The sequence below is a fragment of the Microtus oregoni genome, unplaced genomic scaffold (genome assembly GCF_018167655.1).
Source record: "Microtus oregoni isolate MIOR12 unplaced genomic scaffold, Mior012 000022F_ref0000154, whole genome shotgun sequence".
NCBI lineage: Eukaryota > Metazoa > Chordata > Mammalia > Rodentia > Cricetidae > Microtus > Microtus oregoni.
Window position 1 is genome coordinate 37367987 of NW_024543081.1, and position 15460 is coordinate 37383446.

General features: G+C 40.6%; 1 protein-coding gene across 2 annotated transcripts in view; it reads right to left on the reverse strand.

Annotated features, from left to right (window-relative positions):
• Positions 1-12929: 12929 nt before the first annotated feature.
• Slc30a8 (solute carrier family 30 member 8) overlaps positions 12930-15460 on the reverse strand; it is a 31688-nt gene continuing 29157 nt past the window's right edge. For both annotated transcript variants that reach the window (XM_041672652.1, XM_041672651.1), the window contains exons 7-8: positions 14586-14720; positions 12930-13207 (exon numbers count right to left, since the gene is read on the reverse strand). In XM_041672652.1, the coding sequence (XP_041528586.1) occupies positions 13062-13207; positions 14586-14720 (281 nt within the window). In that variant the 3' untranslated portion in view covers positions 12930-13061. The remainder of the gene's footprint in view (positions 13208-14585; positions 14721-15460) is intronic.

The window sequence follows — 15460 nt, forward strand, 5'->3', positions numbered from 1 at the left end:
CTTCTCCCCCTTCCCCTACTCCTCTCCCCCTCCCTCTCCAGTCCAAAGAGCAGTCAGGGTTCCCTGCCCTGTGGTAAGTCCTAGGTCCTCCCCCCTCCGTCCATATCTAGGAAGGTGAACATCCAAACTGGCTAGGCTCCCACAAAGCCAGCACATTAAGTAGGATCAAAACCCCATGTCATTGTCCTTGGCTTCTCATCAGCCCTCATTGTTAGCCATGTTCAGAGAGTCTGGTTTTATCCCATGCTTTTTCAGTCACAGTCCAGCTGGCCTTGGTGAGCTCCCAATAGATCAGCTCCACTATCTCAGTGGGTGGGTGCACCCCTCGTGGTCCCGACTTCTTTGCTCATGTTCTCCCTCCTTCTGCTCCTCATTGGGACCTTGGGAGCTCAGTCCAGTGCTCCAGTGTGGGTCTCTGTCTCTATCTCCATCCATCACCAGATGAAGGTTCTATGGTGATATGCAAGATATTCGTCAGTATTGCTATAGGATAGGGTCATTTCGGCTTCCCTATCCTCAGCTGCCCAAGGAACTAGCTGGGGACATCTCCTTGGGCTCCTGGCCAAAAGACACTTAAGGTCATGCTCAACCTCCTTAGTGATCAGGGAAATGCAAATCAAAACAACTTTGAGATATCATCTTACACCTGTCAGAATGGCTAAAATAAAAAACTCCAATGATAGCCTTTGCTGGAGAGGCTGTGGAAGAAGGGGTACCCTCATCCATTGCTGGTGGGAATGCAATCTTGTGCAACCATTTGGAAATCAGTGTTTTGGTTTCTCAGGAAATTCGGGATCAACCTACCCCTGAACCCAGCAATACCACTCCTGGGAATATACCCAAGAGATGCCCTATCATATAACAAGAGCATTTGTTCAACTATGTTCATAGCAGTATTATTTGTAATAGCCAGAACCTGGAAACAACCTAGATGCCCTTCAATGGAAGAATGGATGAAGAAAGTGTGGAATATATACACATTAGAGTACTATGCTGCGGTAAAAAACAATGACTTCTCGAATTTTGCATGCAAATGGATGGAAATAGAAAACACTATCCTGAGTGAGGTAACCCAGACCCAAAAAGATGAACATGGGATGTACTCACTCATAATTGGTTTCTAGGCATAAATAAGGGTCACGGAGTCTACAATTGGTGAACCTAAAGAAGCTAAGTAAGAAGGTGAACCCGAGGAAAAACATATAGTTATCCTCTTGGCTATGGGAAGTAGACAAAATGGCCGGGGAGAAAATTGGGATCTTGGGGGTGGGGTGGGATGGGGGTAAGGGGATATGGGGAGAGAAAAGGTAGAAGGGAAGGATGAGGGGAACTTGGGGAAAAAGAAACATTTCTTTATGAGACATTTGTGGGCCTTGGTAAATATTTAACAGATTTATTTGGAAACATACATTTCAAACTACTGTACCTTAAAGACTTGCAGCATGGCCAGATCTTCCTGTGGTTTCTGTCCATCAGAGAAAGGTTTTTCACTTACAGTAATATCTCGGTGCCAGTCTTTGCCTTCTGGCTCTCCCCTGTCTGTTCAGATAACTGTACTTGTGCAGCCTTTGCTCACAATGCTCAAACACGCTGTCTTCATTGTCTTTTCTCTGGGATAGCAGGCTCTTCTTACTTTGGCTTTTACACATGCTGGTTACTCTTTTCCTCAAGTTCCCTGAAGGTTTGCTTCTTTTCCTCAATCTCTTTAGATGACTGGACCTTCCTGCTGTACAGGTTCAACCCAAATTTCACCCTTTTGTCAATAGGACTTCCATGACCTTGCTATCTGTGTAGCTGCCTTCCTCTGCCGTACTCATAATCATTATTACATCACACGGCTCCATTTTATTCTTCTTGTCACTGCCCCCAAATGCCTCTTTCATATCTTCAGTTATTTATTATTATTATCTGTGTTGGTTACATGTTTACTGATGTGATAAAACACTATGTCCAAGGAAACTTCTAGAAACATTTATTTGGACTTACAGTTTCAGGGGAATGAGAGTCCACAATGGCAGAGTAGAGGTACAGCGGTTGCAGCTAGAAGCTGGGAGCTAAAATTACTGAATTTAACACCCTGATTGTTCAGGTTCATACCTCTGCCCCCAACAAGATCACACGTAATCCTCCCAATCAATGCTACCAACTGGAGAGCAAATATTCAAATAGCCAAGAGTATGAGGGATAGCTCATTCAAACTACCATAGTGTCCCTCGCTAGACTGCAGATTGCCAGTGTATTGCCTGGACACTCAAATGTACCACAGGGCTGTCTGCAAAACTGGTACTCATTAGATGTTCAGTGAATAAGCATATTCATGAGAAAGCAGAGGCAGATTGAAGACAAGTTAAGGTCTGCTCTCCACTGGCACCTAAGTCTCTATGGGACTGTTCCAGGTGTAGGACGACATGGTCATGTGCAGCGCCATTTCCATTTCACTTCAGGATATAGTAACTGGGAGTCAGTTGTATCACATTATCCTTACCCCCCTACCCTTCCTCCAACTCCACCACCTTCTCCATCCCATACCTCTACTCTTCCTGTGCATGCTGTGCGCGGAAGGAAGAGCACATACCCTCATCCCATCATCTAGAATAATATCTAGGAGCCCACAAGGCTCCACACTAAGCATTTCCTAAATATGATCTCCGAGTGAAATTCCTTATACACACCAATAAAATTTGTATAACAATTCCATCACTCTCTTTTTAAACATTTTATTTCTATTTTCTCAATCTCCTGGTTATTTATATCAAATCCTTAAAACAGTTCTACGTTCAATCCACTCTCCTTGTTTAACTTTTCCTGAAGAGTTCATTGAATACACTGTGGTGGAGTCAATGGGCTACACAGTACTGCTTGCATCCAATCTACTTGTTAAGGTTCTATGACAGGAGTGATCATTTTTCCATTTTTTGATCATTTAATTCCTCAAATAAGACTATAAATCTCTAGATTTCATAATATATCTCTTCAATATATTCTATCCTTGCCATCCACACATTCACATTTGTGAGCAGGGATATATTTCAAACAGAAACAAGCAATCATATCCCTGGGCTATGCTATGTTCCAGCCACATTAGTCACCTAATGATTATAACAAACTTGTGGCATAGATGCCATTATCCCAATTTAATTCTGAGCAACTAAACTGTTTCAGAATCTGTCCAAAAATCTTGCAGCTCGAAATAAAAATTTACGTCTCATGCAGGGTAGAGTGAATGAATCTAAGGCTAGAGACCAAATGCAGATATCTGTGTTTACAATTAAACACGAAAGAATTAAAGAGACTCACTGTTTTATTCATAAGAGAATAATCTCCCAGGCAAGATTATTTCATTTTGAATAAGGCAACTCATGGAATGCTACTTTCTGCCAAGGGCTTGTGCTAAGGGCTAAAGTACAAAACAAAATAGAAATTCATCGTTCAAGAAAAAAAAAAAAGAGATAAAAAAAAAAAAACAACAGAATTTCTTCCAAGATAGTAACACAGCAGCCGGAAAAGGATTGAGAGGGATGGCTCTGTTGCTGGTAATGACTGGCATTGATTGCTCTGTGATGACTAGTGGTGACTAGCATCCATTGCTCTGTGGTGACTAATGATGACTAGCACTGGACCAGAAGTCAACAAAGTAGTAACTTGAGATTGGATGGTTAGAGTTTATTGAGAACTTACTGTAAGAGGTGCTGTTTGCTGAATGATTTACAAATAATATCTCATTTAACAGTCACAACTACACAAAAAGTGACTGTTTCTAGTTCTTTTGTCAAGAATAGAATGGAAACAGAGATAGATAGAACTGTTTGCTGGTCTTCTTAGAGTCTCAGTTTACGTGGGTTCCTTACAAGGTCATGCTAACTATTTGATTTTTATGTAAAATATTAGCTGTAGACTGAAGAATTAAAAAGCAAAGAGGTGAGGAAGCAACACTGAAACAGTCTAGGTGGGAGGCAACGTTGCTATGGTTAGAGAATGAAGAGGGCTCAGGAGCTTCAAGCATTAAACCCTAAGGGACTGAGGAGAGGAACCGCGTCTCTGTGCTGATGTCTCAGTCTGCAAGGGACTGCCATGGAGCTTCCGCCCAGCTCTCTCAAGAGAGCTAGCAGCAAGTTGGTGCTCTTCTCTGGAGAAGATGCTTGAGACTGGTTCTCTGCATGTTGGGCAAACCTCAGAATGGAAATAGAGAGAGGATAAGAAAGAACTCTGCTGCCAGGGTGAAAATTCTTTGCGGGACTGGCTCTGTTGAAAGAGGCCCAAGTAGGACCCTAAACCAGAAGAAAGCTCTCTTTTTCTCAGTCCAGGCTTCTGGTTTATGTCTCACCCTAGGGCCTGCTTGCAAGAAGCAGCAAGCTAAGGAGGAATGCAGTTAACTCATCTCTACCCCAGTATCTTGAAGCCAGCATAGAATGAACAAGTAAGGAGTTGAGAGACATCAGTTAGGCACACCAGGCAATCATGCTGTCATTACATCTCTTCATTAGCTACTCTTCCAGACGACTGTTTCATTCTTGTTCTTCCTATTTCAAATTCTCAGTGTCTTCTCCTTCATTGATACACCCAATTGATGAACTTAGTTCCCGTTTCTCATAGGAAAAAATACGAATCAATCCAAAGAGAGTGTTGGATTGAGTCCACCAAACTCCCCATCTGCTAGCAGAATTCTCATTGTGGAGACTGTTTTGCGCATAGATGCTCCTTCAGAACTGAATTCACTGCTATTCATCAGATTTGGGCTTTCCTTGTTTACTGATGCGTGCTATTTCAGCAATTCTCTCCTCTCTCACTTAGCTCATAAGTCATGAGCTTTCTTGCATCTACCAGTTCACGGTTGGTTAGGATGGCACCGTGTAGGTGGTGTGGCCAGTGGACTCAGCAGACTTGAGAAAGGTCATTTTGAAGATAATATAATTTAAAAGTGTAATGTAGAGTTAAAACCAGTGTTTCTCCAATTGCCTTCCGTCTGACCTGAGGCTTCAACTTAAGAGAGCAGAGTACACCTACCTATCTATCCTTGATTGTGTGGAGACATCAAGAGTGCTATTTTATTTTCGCTTTAGCTCATACTCACATAAATGAATCTCTTTAATTTCTCAGCTGTTGGATTAAGCTTCTGTCCCCAACAAACTCCTCATTTTGTCCAAACTACTACTACTACTACTACTACTACTACTACTACTACTACTACTACACACACACACACACACACACCACTCACACCTCTTGACTTCCTCAACTCTACTCCTGAGCAGTATCCAAGCACTAACATTCAAAACTAAACATTCATATCACTGCCCACATTTGCTCCTAACAATGCAGACACTGAATTCTAGTAACTGAAGAAGGAAAATGCAGTGAAGCACTTCCCTGTTTGGGAGTAAACAGGAAGAAGAGATCAGGAAATGCATGCGGTTGGTCCCATGATTTGATTGCACATGAGCAATTCTGTTAGGCAATCTATTTCCCGGGGGAGAATCAGTGCAGGTGTGCTCGTTTCTCAGAGTTGATGCCTAGCATACAAATATGAGGCTTGTTTTTGAGGACCCTGAGAGTTTAGATACTCAGTAGTTTCTAATCTTGGGTGTGAATAGGGATCTTTCGGACGAGTATCAATTTTTCTAAAGCATTACTGCTATCCTTGCCACTGGGATTGGCTTGCAGTTTATCTGTATTGGAAAGGTCAAGTGAACAAATGAATTGACTAAATGAAGACTACCAGGGCACAGCATTAGGTTATTTTTTTTTCAAACCCCACATAACTAGCATGTCTCTGTTGTTGTACAAATGTTTCTGTGGAGGCAAATGACAATCACATTCGAAAGATGAGTAGCAAATTCTAGGACACTCGAAAAAGTACCAAAATGATAGCAATAAGGAAAGGAAGAAAAAAATTGTCCTTGTGACCCAGTGTCTCCATCTGAACTCTCTTATAACCCTTGTGAAAGATGATCCAACAAGATCTTGAAAATACCCTCTGTGGCCTCTTGTGCAGGAAGAATTCTAGGTTCAATGGGGAGGGGCTGCTTCTTGTTTATGAGCTACTAATAACTGAGACATATGAACTGTCCTTTTCCATGCAAACTGCTTCAAGATGCTAGATTCTCTGACACTCCCTCCCACGTCACAAGAGGGCTTATTTTTGAAGGTCACTATTTGTCCAAGTACTGCTCTAAGCAAATGCCAACATGTATGTAGCATTCCATTTTCTACTGTGAACGTTTGCAATGCTACAGGCAATTTCAAGTGAAAGTAGGGCAGCAAGAGGTTGTTCTTCAGTTCTCTCCAACATCTCCTTCATGTCTTTGAACACAGGAGAGTGCATGAGAACAGGGAAATAATTTACTAAGTCCCCTTTGGAAGATGAGGTTAACTTTCAGACCTGGACCAAATTAACACATCATCCTCATTCCATTGTGCAGGCTAACTTACTTCCATTTAATATCTTTAACTCGTCTGATGCCCTTATCTATAATATCTCCAACCACACTGAAGCATTATAAATCTAGGAAAATAATATTTGATGGTACCATTGGACTGTGAGCCATGGCCATATCATTTTGGTGGCTGTAAATAGAACAATTATGTTACTAGCAGTCATCCATGCTTTTGAAGAAAGGAAATATAGGACAATTCTGTTGATATATCATCTCTGGAGTTTGACTGATACTCCTAAAAGGGGTACACTTAGACATCTCTTGTCTCCCCCCAGCTTTTACATTTGAAGTTGTTTCTAACAACTGTCAAGTATTACCACATTACCCCGACCCCCATCTTCCTTTCCAACTGGATTTTGATGTCTTTGACGAGGATAAATTTTAAAATGACTCCTATTCTTAGATCAGTGTCTATTTCCCTAAGCCAATCTGTTTACCAATTAGACATCAATAAAAGACTGAGAGCTGAAAAGAAACTTTCATAGCAGGCTTCCTTGCTGTAATGGAAAGTATTTCCACCATGATTTTGGTTATTGAAAAAAAAAAAAGGACAAATTAACCTGAACACTCTTCTTCCTGAGTTTATTCTAAACAACATATATTAACATTTTAAAATAGATTTTAAACAGGTGCCCAGTAACAGAGTGACAAGCGTTAAGTGTGAAATTTGAAAGTTAAGAAACTAAATCACATATGGTCAATATTTTTTTTTTCTTTAAAACATCCGCCTGCGATGGCCTGTTAAGTGGCCTCATCACTGTCAAGCCAAAAAAGACTTGCAAAACTTGGGAAGTGGGTATTCACAGACAACATTTGCCTGGTGATTTTAATGATGTCTGTAATTAGTCACTTAAACAGATTGCCCTGTGATCCAGAACTGGGGGAGTCAGGGAGATGAACTGAGAAAATAATATCCTGAGGGCTTCTCTTGAGCTTAATATGGAAGACAAGGCTTTTCTCTGTGAAGGGGTCTTCAGATCATGTTTTATTAGATGGGAACGGAGCTGGAGAGCAACCAGGACTCTATAAAATATATGTGCCTGAGAATACACCTCTTTCTTTTTGACACCAGAGCACTATGAAGGGTTTTGTTGGTGTGAGGATCTCACGTGATCTCATTCTAAAATTGGCTAGTAAGAAAGTAGAAGATGTACTTGTAGAGAATGAATTAAAAGAGAGACTAAGCACGCAAGCATGAGGATCTGATACAAAACCCACGTGTAAAGCAAGATGTGGCTGCCTGTCCTTATAACCCCAGCACCACAGTGGGTGGAGAAAGGAGGATCTCTGCGGCTTTGCTGGATGCCAGTCCAGGTCCAGGTTCACTGGGAGAACCTGTCTCAAATGAGTAAGGCAAAGAGTGATAGAATCGGATGCACAGTTTTCCTTGCTTAGCTTCCAAAAAGCACACAAGGGCAAGCACAATAGCATTCACACAAGCACATACAGTGGTCACACACATGCTCACACACATACACACACTACAAAATATAAATAAATAAACATTCATAGGGGGATGAGTAGGGACAGAGAGATCGGGAGAAAGAGAGAGGACATAGTGTGATATTTCACAGGAACTGTGTAAGACTTTAGAAAGTTATGACTGCCCTCTTGGAACTAGGCACTTATAACCTTTTGTTAATAAATGTACCTGGAGAGACAAATTCAGCTTCTACTTCAAAGATGAGAGTAGAAATTTTCAGAGGCTGACAGGAAGACGTCGGGCTGATTTAATTAGTCCATGACTTCCTCAGCAGGAAGAGGTGTCTCAGTAAACGCCTTTATCTCAGCAAGTCTCAATTAGGCCTTCTTATGGAAAAGCTGTTTAATTTTCACCAACCATTTTGCCTGTCTGTGGAGGTATTTGTGGTGATGACTTAAGAGCCTCTAAAGTGCTGGATGATTTAAAGCTGTGTTTGTTCCGTGTGTGTGTGTGTGTACATGCGTGTGTGTGCATATGCATGTGTGTACATGCATTCTCACATACTCACCTTCATATATAAGTGATAATAGCTAATATGTCCTGAATGATCACCAAACACTTCACACAGATCTACGTCTTCTAACTGTCCCAATGTTTTAGCTACTCAGACATCTAGATAGAAAGGTTTTGCCACTCATGAAATGGAGGCTCAGAGTATTTAAGTAACTATCTTGAGAGGTTACAGGGATAATAAGATAAAGAGCTAAGATCCAAACTTAGGCAATCTAGTTTCCAGATCGAGGCTCCATGCAGAAGCATTCTCTCGGTCATGTCCTTCAGAATTCCCATTTTCCATCTTCAACCAAACAGATGGAACACATAAATCTCTTTTATGAGCCCTAACATCCCCATAGAGCCTTATCTGAGTCTCCACCCTGTGCTGGATGATGGAGAAGCATATTAAGGATGAAGATGGCAGAGAAGTTGACCTGATTTCAGCACTCAGAAGAATGAGGCGTGATGCTTTGAGAGAAATGATGTTTTGAGAGCTGGGGGAATAAAATGTCTCAAAGCAAAGAGGCCTATACTTTTCCACTCTCTTCAAGGGCTCAGAATTCTGACAGTGCGAAGGAAAGGGCAAGGGGTGAGTAGTCAAAACTTCAGAATGGACAGACGGCATGGAAACATGCTTGGCAACATTTGATTCTTCATCTTAAGATCTTTAAAATCGTCATTTTAAATTGTCTTGCAACTTACCATCTGGATCGTTGGAGTGAGTTGATTTAAAGATTTTGAATTTCCAAGAAATAAACATTTTCGAGGGTTAAGTAGAAGCCATGAGACATTCCTTTGGTAAACATATCACTCTCTCACCTCTATGGTTGCCTTGGATATGATGCATTTTATATAAAATAAAATATTCCCATGATTTGAAATTGCAGCAGAACCAGTGTGCTTGCCAGGTCACTTTATTGTTAGTTCTCTGATCTGCACAGAATACAAAAATAAAAAAACACCCCATGGCTCTTGAGACATAGGAAGCAAATTGGCATGATCTGAGACATTGGGGAAGCCAGATGTGTCCTGAGACATGAGAAACCCGAACAGTTGCCTGGATGTGAAGAGGGGAACACATCGATTTGTCGCCATGGAGAAGGACCAGCTGTCAGCAGAATGCTAAGCAGCATGTCAGTGGAGCTGACTGATCTGAAGAGATGTGACCTCCTATGTCAAAATCATTGTGTTCTTGGCCTTCAGAATTCCAGAAAAATACAAATATAAATGAAAAAGCCATGACATGGTCCACCTCTAGACTTAGAGGCATTGCCCCAACCCTCATTAATGGCTTTTGGGTTTCTAGCATCCTACTGGAGCCTGGCAATGATCTATAGATTTAAATCCATAAGGTTGCACAATTATATGATGTTAAGAATCACAGAGTTGAAAGAGTTCTTTCCCATATGCTCACTGCTCTTTAAATGGAAGTGTCTTTCTCACTTTTGTGCCTTTGTCTAGAATGGCTTGTTCTTAGCTGCTTGGAACCCTGTTATAAAATTCAAAGTCCAGCCTGTTACCACGATGGCATAAATCCTGATGCTCGCCAGGCAACTCTCGCCATTCCCTTTCATGCCTTCCTTCATCCTATAATGGGAGAATCTGCTGTAGTTATCTAAGTATCTGACACTCCTCTGTGGCTTCCAGTTTGTGCCTCTTCTTTAGCGTCCTCTTAAAGTATTTACATAAATGCAGAAGTAGAGGTTATAAACCATGACTACTGACTTGTGATTTCCTAGACATCGGCCTGCACAGTTTTATTTTAATTGAATTACCAGACAAAGAGTGAATTACCACTGTGGGTTCGAAGCATATACTGTGTTTAATTCTTCTTTATAACCCAACTGTCAAGCACAATGCCTGTTGCAAAGCAAGCGCTCAGAGCATACATGGAATCAATGATGTCACTGAATTTTGATTTCTCCTTTTAGGTTAATTATCTCAACAGCGTGGAGAATCAACTTCAAAGTTTTTGTGTGCTCTTCTTGGAGCTCTCTGTTTTTCAGCAAACCCTTTCTTTGGTTGGTCCCAAGATATAAACACTCTGATAGACAAGAATACTCTTTTTTGAATAGCATATCTTTAAAATTTTCATGAACTAATAACCTATTAATAAACTGGTTAGAATTTAAAGCTAGAAAGGATTTATGGCCAAGATGATAAAGGAATAATGACTTGAAAATGATTTTGTATATTTATACCCATGTCCAAATTCAGACTAGAAAAAAATTATCTATCTTAAGGACTGTGACCAATTTTTAAAAACTTTTCACAGATTTATACCTTCATAATTAACATATTCAAATAGAACATGTTTCCTCTTCTTATTAAAATAAATCCAGTGTTTAGAATTATATGATTATTATATAGTCAAAAAATTGGAATGATATAGACCTGTCTTGCCAATTGTCCTTCTTCCTGAGGAGGTCCTTGGAGAAAACCTATAAATAACAGATTACAAATCAAAATGCCACTTGATTAATATTTGAGTCAGTATCCAATAACCTCATGAAATATTTTGGGTACTAGAATATAAAAGGCGAAAGATTTATACGATCTGAAGAGAAACCAGAGTATAGAATATAAAATAATATAAAATAAACCATCCATTTTTCTGTGGTTTCAACTTAAGTCTTGAGACCAGGTCATTCAATCTTCTTATGCAGACAATAGAATGAGAGATGAATGGGCACATTTGTAGAGGACCTGTTCTTATCTACTAAACCCATGCTCACCAAAGTTGGAGAGAATGGAGTGAGTCATACCTGTGCTGGCTTTCAGAGACATACTCTATCTACCTTATATACCAAGGGGAATAGAGAGGACCATATGAGCCTGAGTTTCTCTGACTTTAATACAGCATAACTTTGGAAAATATCTAAAGTTAGCCAATGTATGTTCTAGTTTCAGATGAATTGAATTAAATATCCTGTCTCCTTAATTAAGGATCTAGAAAATAAATAGAAGTAGACCCAACATGAAAGGCACCCTCTTGACTTCTTGTTCAATGGTAGCCATTCAAACTCCAAATCTCCACAACCTTTAACCTGATGATTTGTAAGTCTGCCTGCTCTCTCTCTCTCTCTCTCTCTCTCTCTCTCTCTCTCTCTGTGTGTGTGTGTGTGTGTGTGTGTGTGTGTGTGTACTACATCCGCAACCAGCATGTGTAACTAAGTCCTGGGAATGGAACTAAATACACTGTCAAGCACAAGACAGCATTCCCCACAACAAAGAATGATTCTGCCTTAAATAAGAACAGTGCTGCTAAAAAGATGTTTGACTTTATAAAGAAAAAGACCACTATTCCGATTGAAGTCTCTCAACAAGGCAAACCTTACTCTTGATCCAGAGTTACTAACACTGAAAGTTAATGCCCCTAGTGGGCTAGCTAAGAGGCTAGAATCCTAGTCTGGTTTCCATGGTTTGGGAGGAGGTGGCACCCTTGGGAAATAATGCCCAATGAGAACACAAAGATGGGGCCCTAATTCAGTGGGACTGTGACATTAAGTGAAGAGGAGCCAAGAAGTAAGCCGGGATGCTCAGTCCTCACATCCTGTGATGCACTGCCTTTTCTAAGGACGCTGCAAATTTCCATTACCATCCCCAAAATCAACCACTTATGTGTAGCTTCCCAGTCTGTAGAACCATGAGCTATATAATTTTTTTCTTTTTAATTACCTACTGTAATTTAGTTACAGAAATAAAAAACAAAGCTATTCCCCAGTCCTCATTCCAAGTCTGACATCAAATATTATCTTTTGAATGAGTGAATAAATAAGATTTTTAAATTACTTTATCCTCTTTGATTTTTTATTTTATCTACATAATAATAGTATTAAGATGAAATTCTAAAAATTATGCCATTAGAAAATGCAATATAGCTATTGAACAACAGTGATCCATAAATATTGTGCAATATTTAACATTCATCTTAATTCTTTGAATTCCTTTCCATGTTACCTGGATAAGAAACATCCTGTTTCGTGACTCCTCATTTTCTTGCATTATTAACTTACACTTTATGAAAGCATTCAAAAGTTAGCAATTTCAGAACATTTCCTTCTCCCATACCCTTTGCACTGAGAACTAAAACATAATTCAGTAGCTTAACATAGAGCACTGTAGCCATGTAGAATATAATTCAATAGCTTACACACATCACACCATAATTTACCTACAATATTAAAAGCGGGAATTCTACCATTTCACAAATAATGTATGTCTCATTGGGGATGGGGGAAAAGCCGAGTTCTAATGCCTCAAGATTCTCTTCAAATATTTGTTTCTTATGCTAAGGACTCCTGGAGAGGCATTCCTGAATTCAACTACACCCATTATTGCAGGGAAGCGAACCATTTATTATCTGTGGTTGCCAGCATCTGCTATTTCAGCCTCCTTGTTAGGAGTAATCTATACACGCATTCCTATAATTGGACACAACTACTGATTATGAAAGAATCCAAGAAACTGATGTATCTCATGCATCTTCATTCATGGTAGATGGAGATAAATAACAAGCAAGAATGAGCGCGTTACACTGTCCTGACTTGCTCATATCTATTCCATTGGTTGCTTAATTGTGTGTTACAGAAACTTTGCAGCAGCTTGTCATAGCCCGTGAAACACAGGAAGCTGGCAGTGTGACGGAGCTAGTCCTGTGGCTCTTCACAGAAAAGGCAGCTAGGGTCCTGGGCTGCTGCAGATTCTATCTGAATGGTGAGAGAGTGCAGATCAAAGCAACTGTGGAGGGCACGAGCAATCCTTGTCTGCAGGGACAGGCTGTCCTGGCTGGCAGCTGTGGATAAAGAAACACAGGGAGATTAACACAGATAATGCATTCTCTCTCTCTGTGTGTGTGTGTGTGTGTGAGAGAGAGAGAGAGAGAGAGAGAGAGAGAGAGAGAGAGAGAGAGAGAGAGAGGCAGGAACTGATTGGTTTCAGCTTCAAGTGTTAGATCCTGCCTGATGGGTGAGGTGAGGGCAGAGCCCTCTAAAGAAGCCTTTGGCTCCAACATTGAGCTCTGTCCACACAAGGTGGGGGAACTTGCACATAAAATATCCCTCACTATGCATAATCTTCCTGCCCAATTACCTCTGTAGTCTAGCAGTCATATGAGCTTCGTTGGGAAGGAGAGAAAAAGACTTGCTAAGAAGCACAACCAGGCTGAGCTATTGTGTCTTACAGAGCCCTGGTCACCAGCCCCCAGGAACCTCCCTTTTGTAGCCCTTGGATTTAATTAGAATTTATATCAAGACAAGCGGCAGGAACAAGAAAGCTTTTAGAGCTCCCCACAGGCCTCCCCCTAGAGCATCCACCCTCATGGCCATCCTTTTTCCTGGCTGCGAAGTTCCTCCATCATAACCTGATTGTTTACTATATTCTTCCACTTGGGGTGAAATATTTGTACAGAGGATGCTGTAAATTTCCTGGAGTCCTATCTGCGCCCCCTGGAGAAGATGAGGACAACTGACAAAATACAGACTGTCACTGCTGTTCCCGTCCCCTGCCTCTAAGTAACTTCTTTAGTCATTTTTAACAACCTTACATACTCTCCCTAGCCCGAGCTTTCTCTTAAGAGGAAGAAAACCCTCCTACCTCCCATTCCTTCAGTCTGAAAACTTATCATGGACATAATCCCCATCTACTTGAAAGAAGCAGGCTTGACTCTATTCTATGAAGTGTCTTACATGACCACAGGATCTCTGACCGTCTTTCAGCACATCTATTAGCCTGTAGGAATTTCAAAGCTGACCTTCCGTTTCCCTTCTGTTGTATTCGGGGTCAGAAAACTATCTTTTACACAGGAGATCCATTGAATTTTTTTGTTGTCAAATTCATTCCTCTTATTTAGACTGAAGAGGTACCCAGACAAACAGGTAAAGTCATTTTTTTTTCTGAGGCCAAGGGCTTGAATTTAGGGAGATATTTTAGCCGTTTGTACTAACTCTCTACCGTATGCAATCAGCCCAGAGGATGCCATTGGGATCCTTGTTGCTATGACAACATTGATAAGTGGGTTGGTTTTCAGAGGTGCTGGCTAGAGCAACACATTTTACAGTTGTTTTGACAGACAATAGATAAGTAAGGGCAGCTCTAAAAGGAAGAAAAATGACTGAGTTCTCAGGGTATGGAGAGAATCTTGCCTGGGGTGTTTCCAGAGCTCACTCACTGACCTGTAGCAACATGGACAGAGATGATCACTTGGTTCACTGTCAGCGACCAGATGTGCAGATTGTGCAGGGACACCACGCCATCAACTGCGAGGATGAGCTCTTTCACGCTGTTGTAGTTCAGGCCCTTTGGAACACCTGACACAGGAAAAATAGGACCCTCGTGTTACTAATATAACCGCGCTTGCTATGAAGGCTAATTTGGCTCACCAGAACACCAACTTGCCATCAGTCCCTTCTTTGGTTCTGTACTTCAAATGTTTAAAAATCAGACTCTGTCAAAGGATTTGTCACCAATCTCCAGTCCACAGATTAAAGACTCACAAATTTACTAGGCAGCATCCTAGCAATAGTAATCATCCCTAAAATAACATTTAATTAACAGTGATTTTGTCTTTGCACACACTCTATCATACATAATGAACAACATAAGGTTGGCATCATAAATCTTGGGTTTGCTTTCTGACAATAGTTACTGCAAATTTTCTCAAATCATGAGGCTTCTCTGATCATATACATAGTAAAATATGGGCAATATGAGCAATGCTAGATCATGAATGATATGGGGACTTCATGAATCAAGCCTGTTCTTTGTAAGCTATAATGCTATGCAATGTGGATTGTCCAATAAGTCTCTTTAGGAACTGTGCTAAGAGGAACATTGCAATGATATCTTATCATTTGGTTTGCAAAGTTCCCACTGTTTCAGCTGCCCAAGTCAGGAAACAACTTCTGCATCTCAGACTATCACGGTTCACTGTCACCCTCTTCGTTCTAAATGAATTAGATATTTAATGGTATTCTTGGGGACATATTTATAACTTTTGCAATATTTGCCACTAATGTTGTGTTTAGTGTTTATGTTGATATCTTTACTA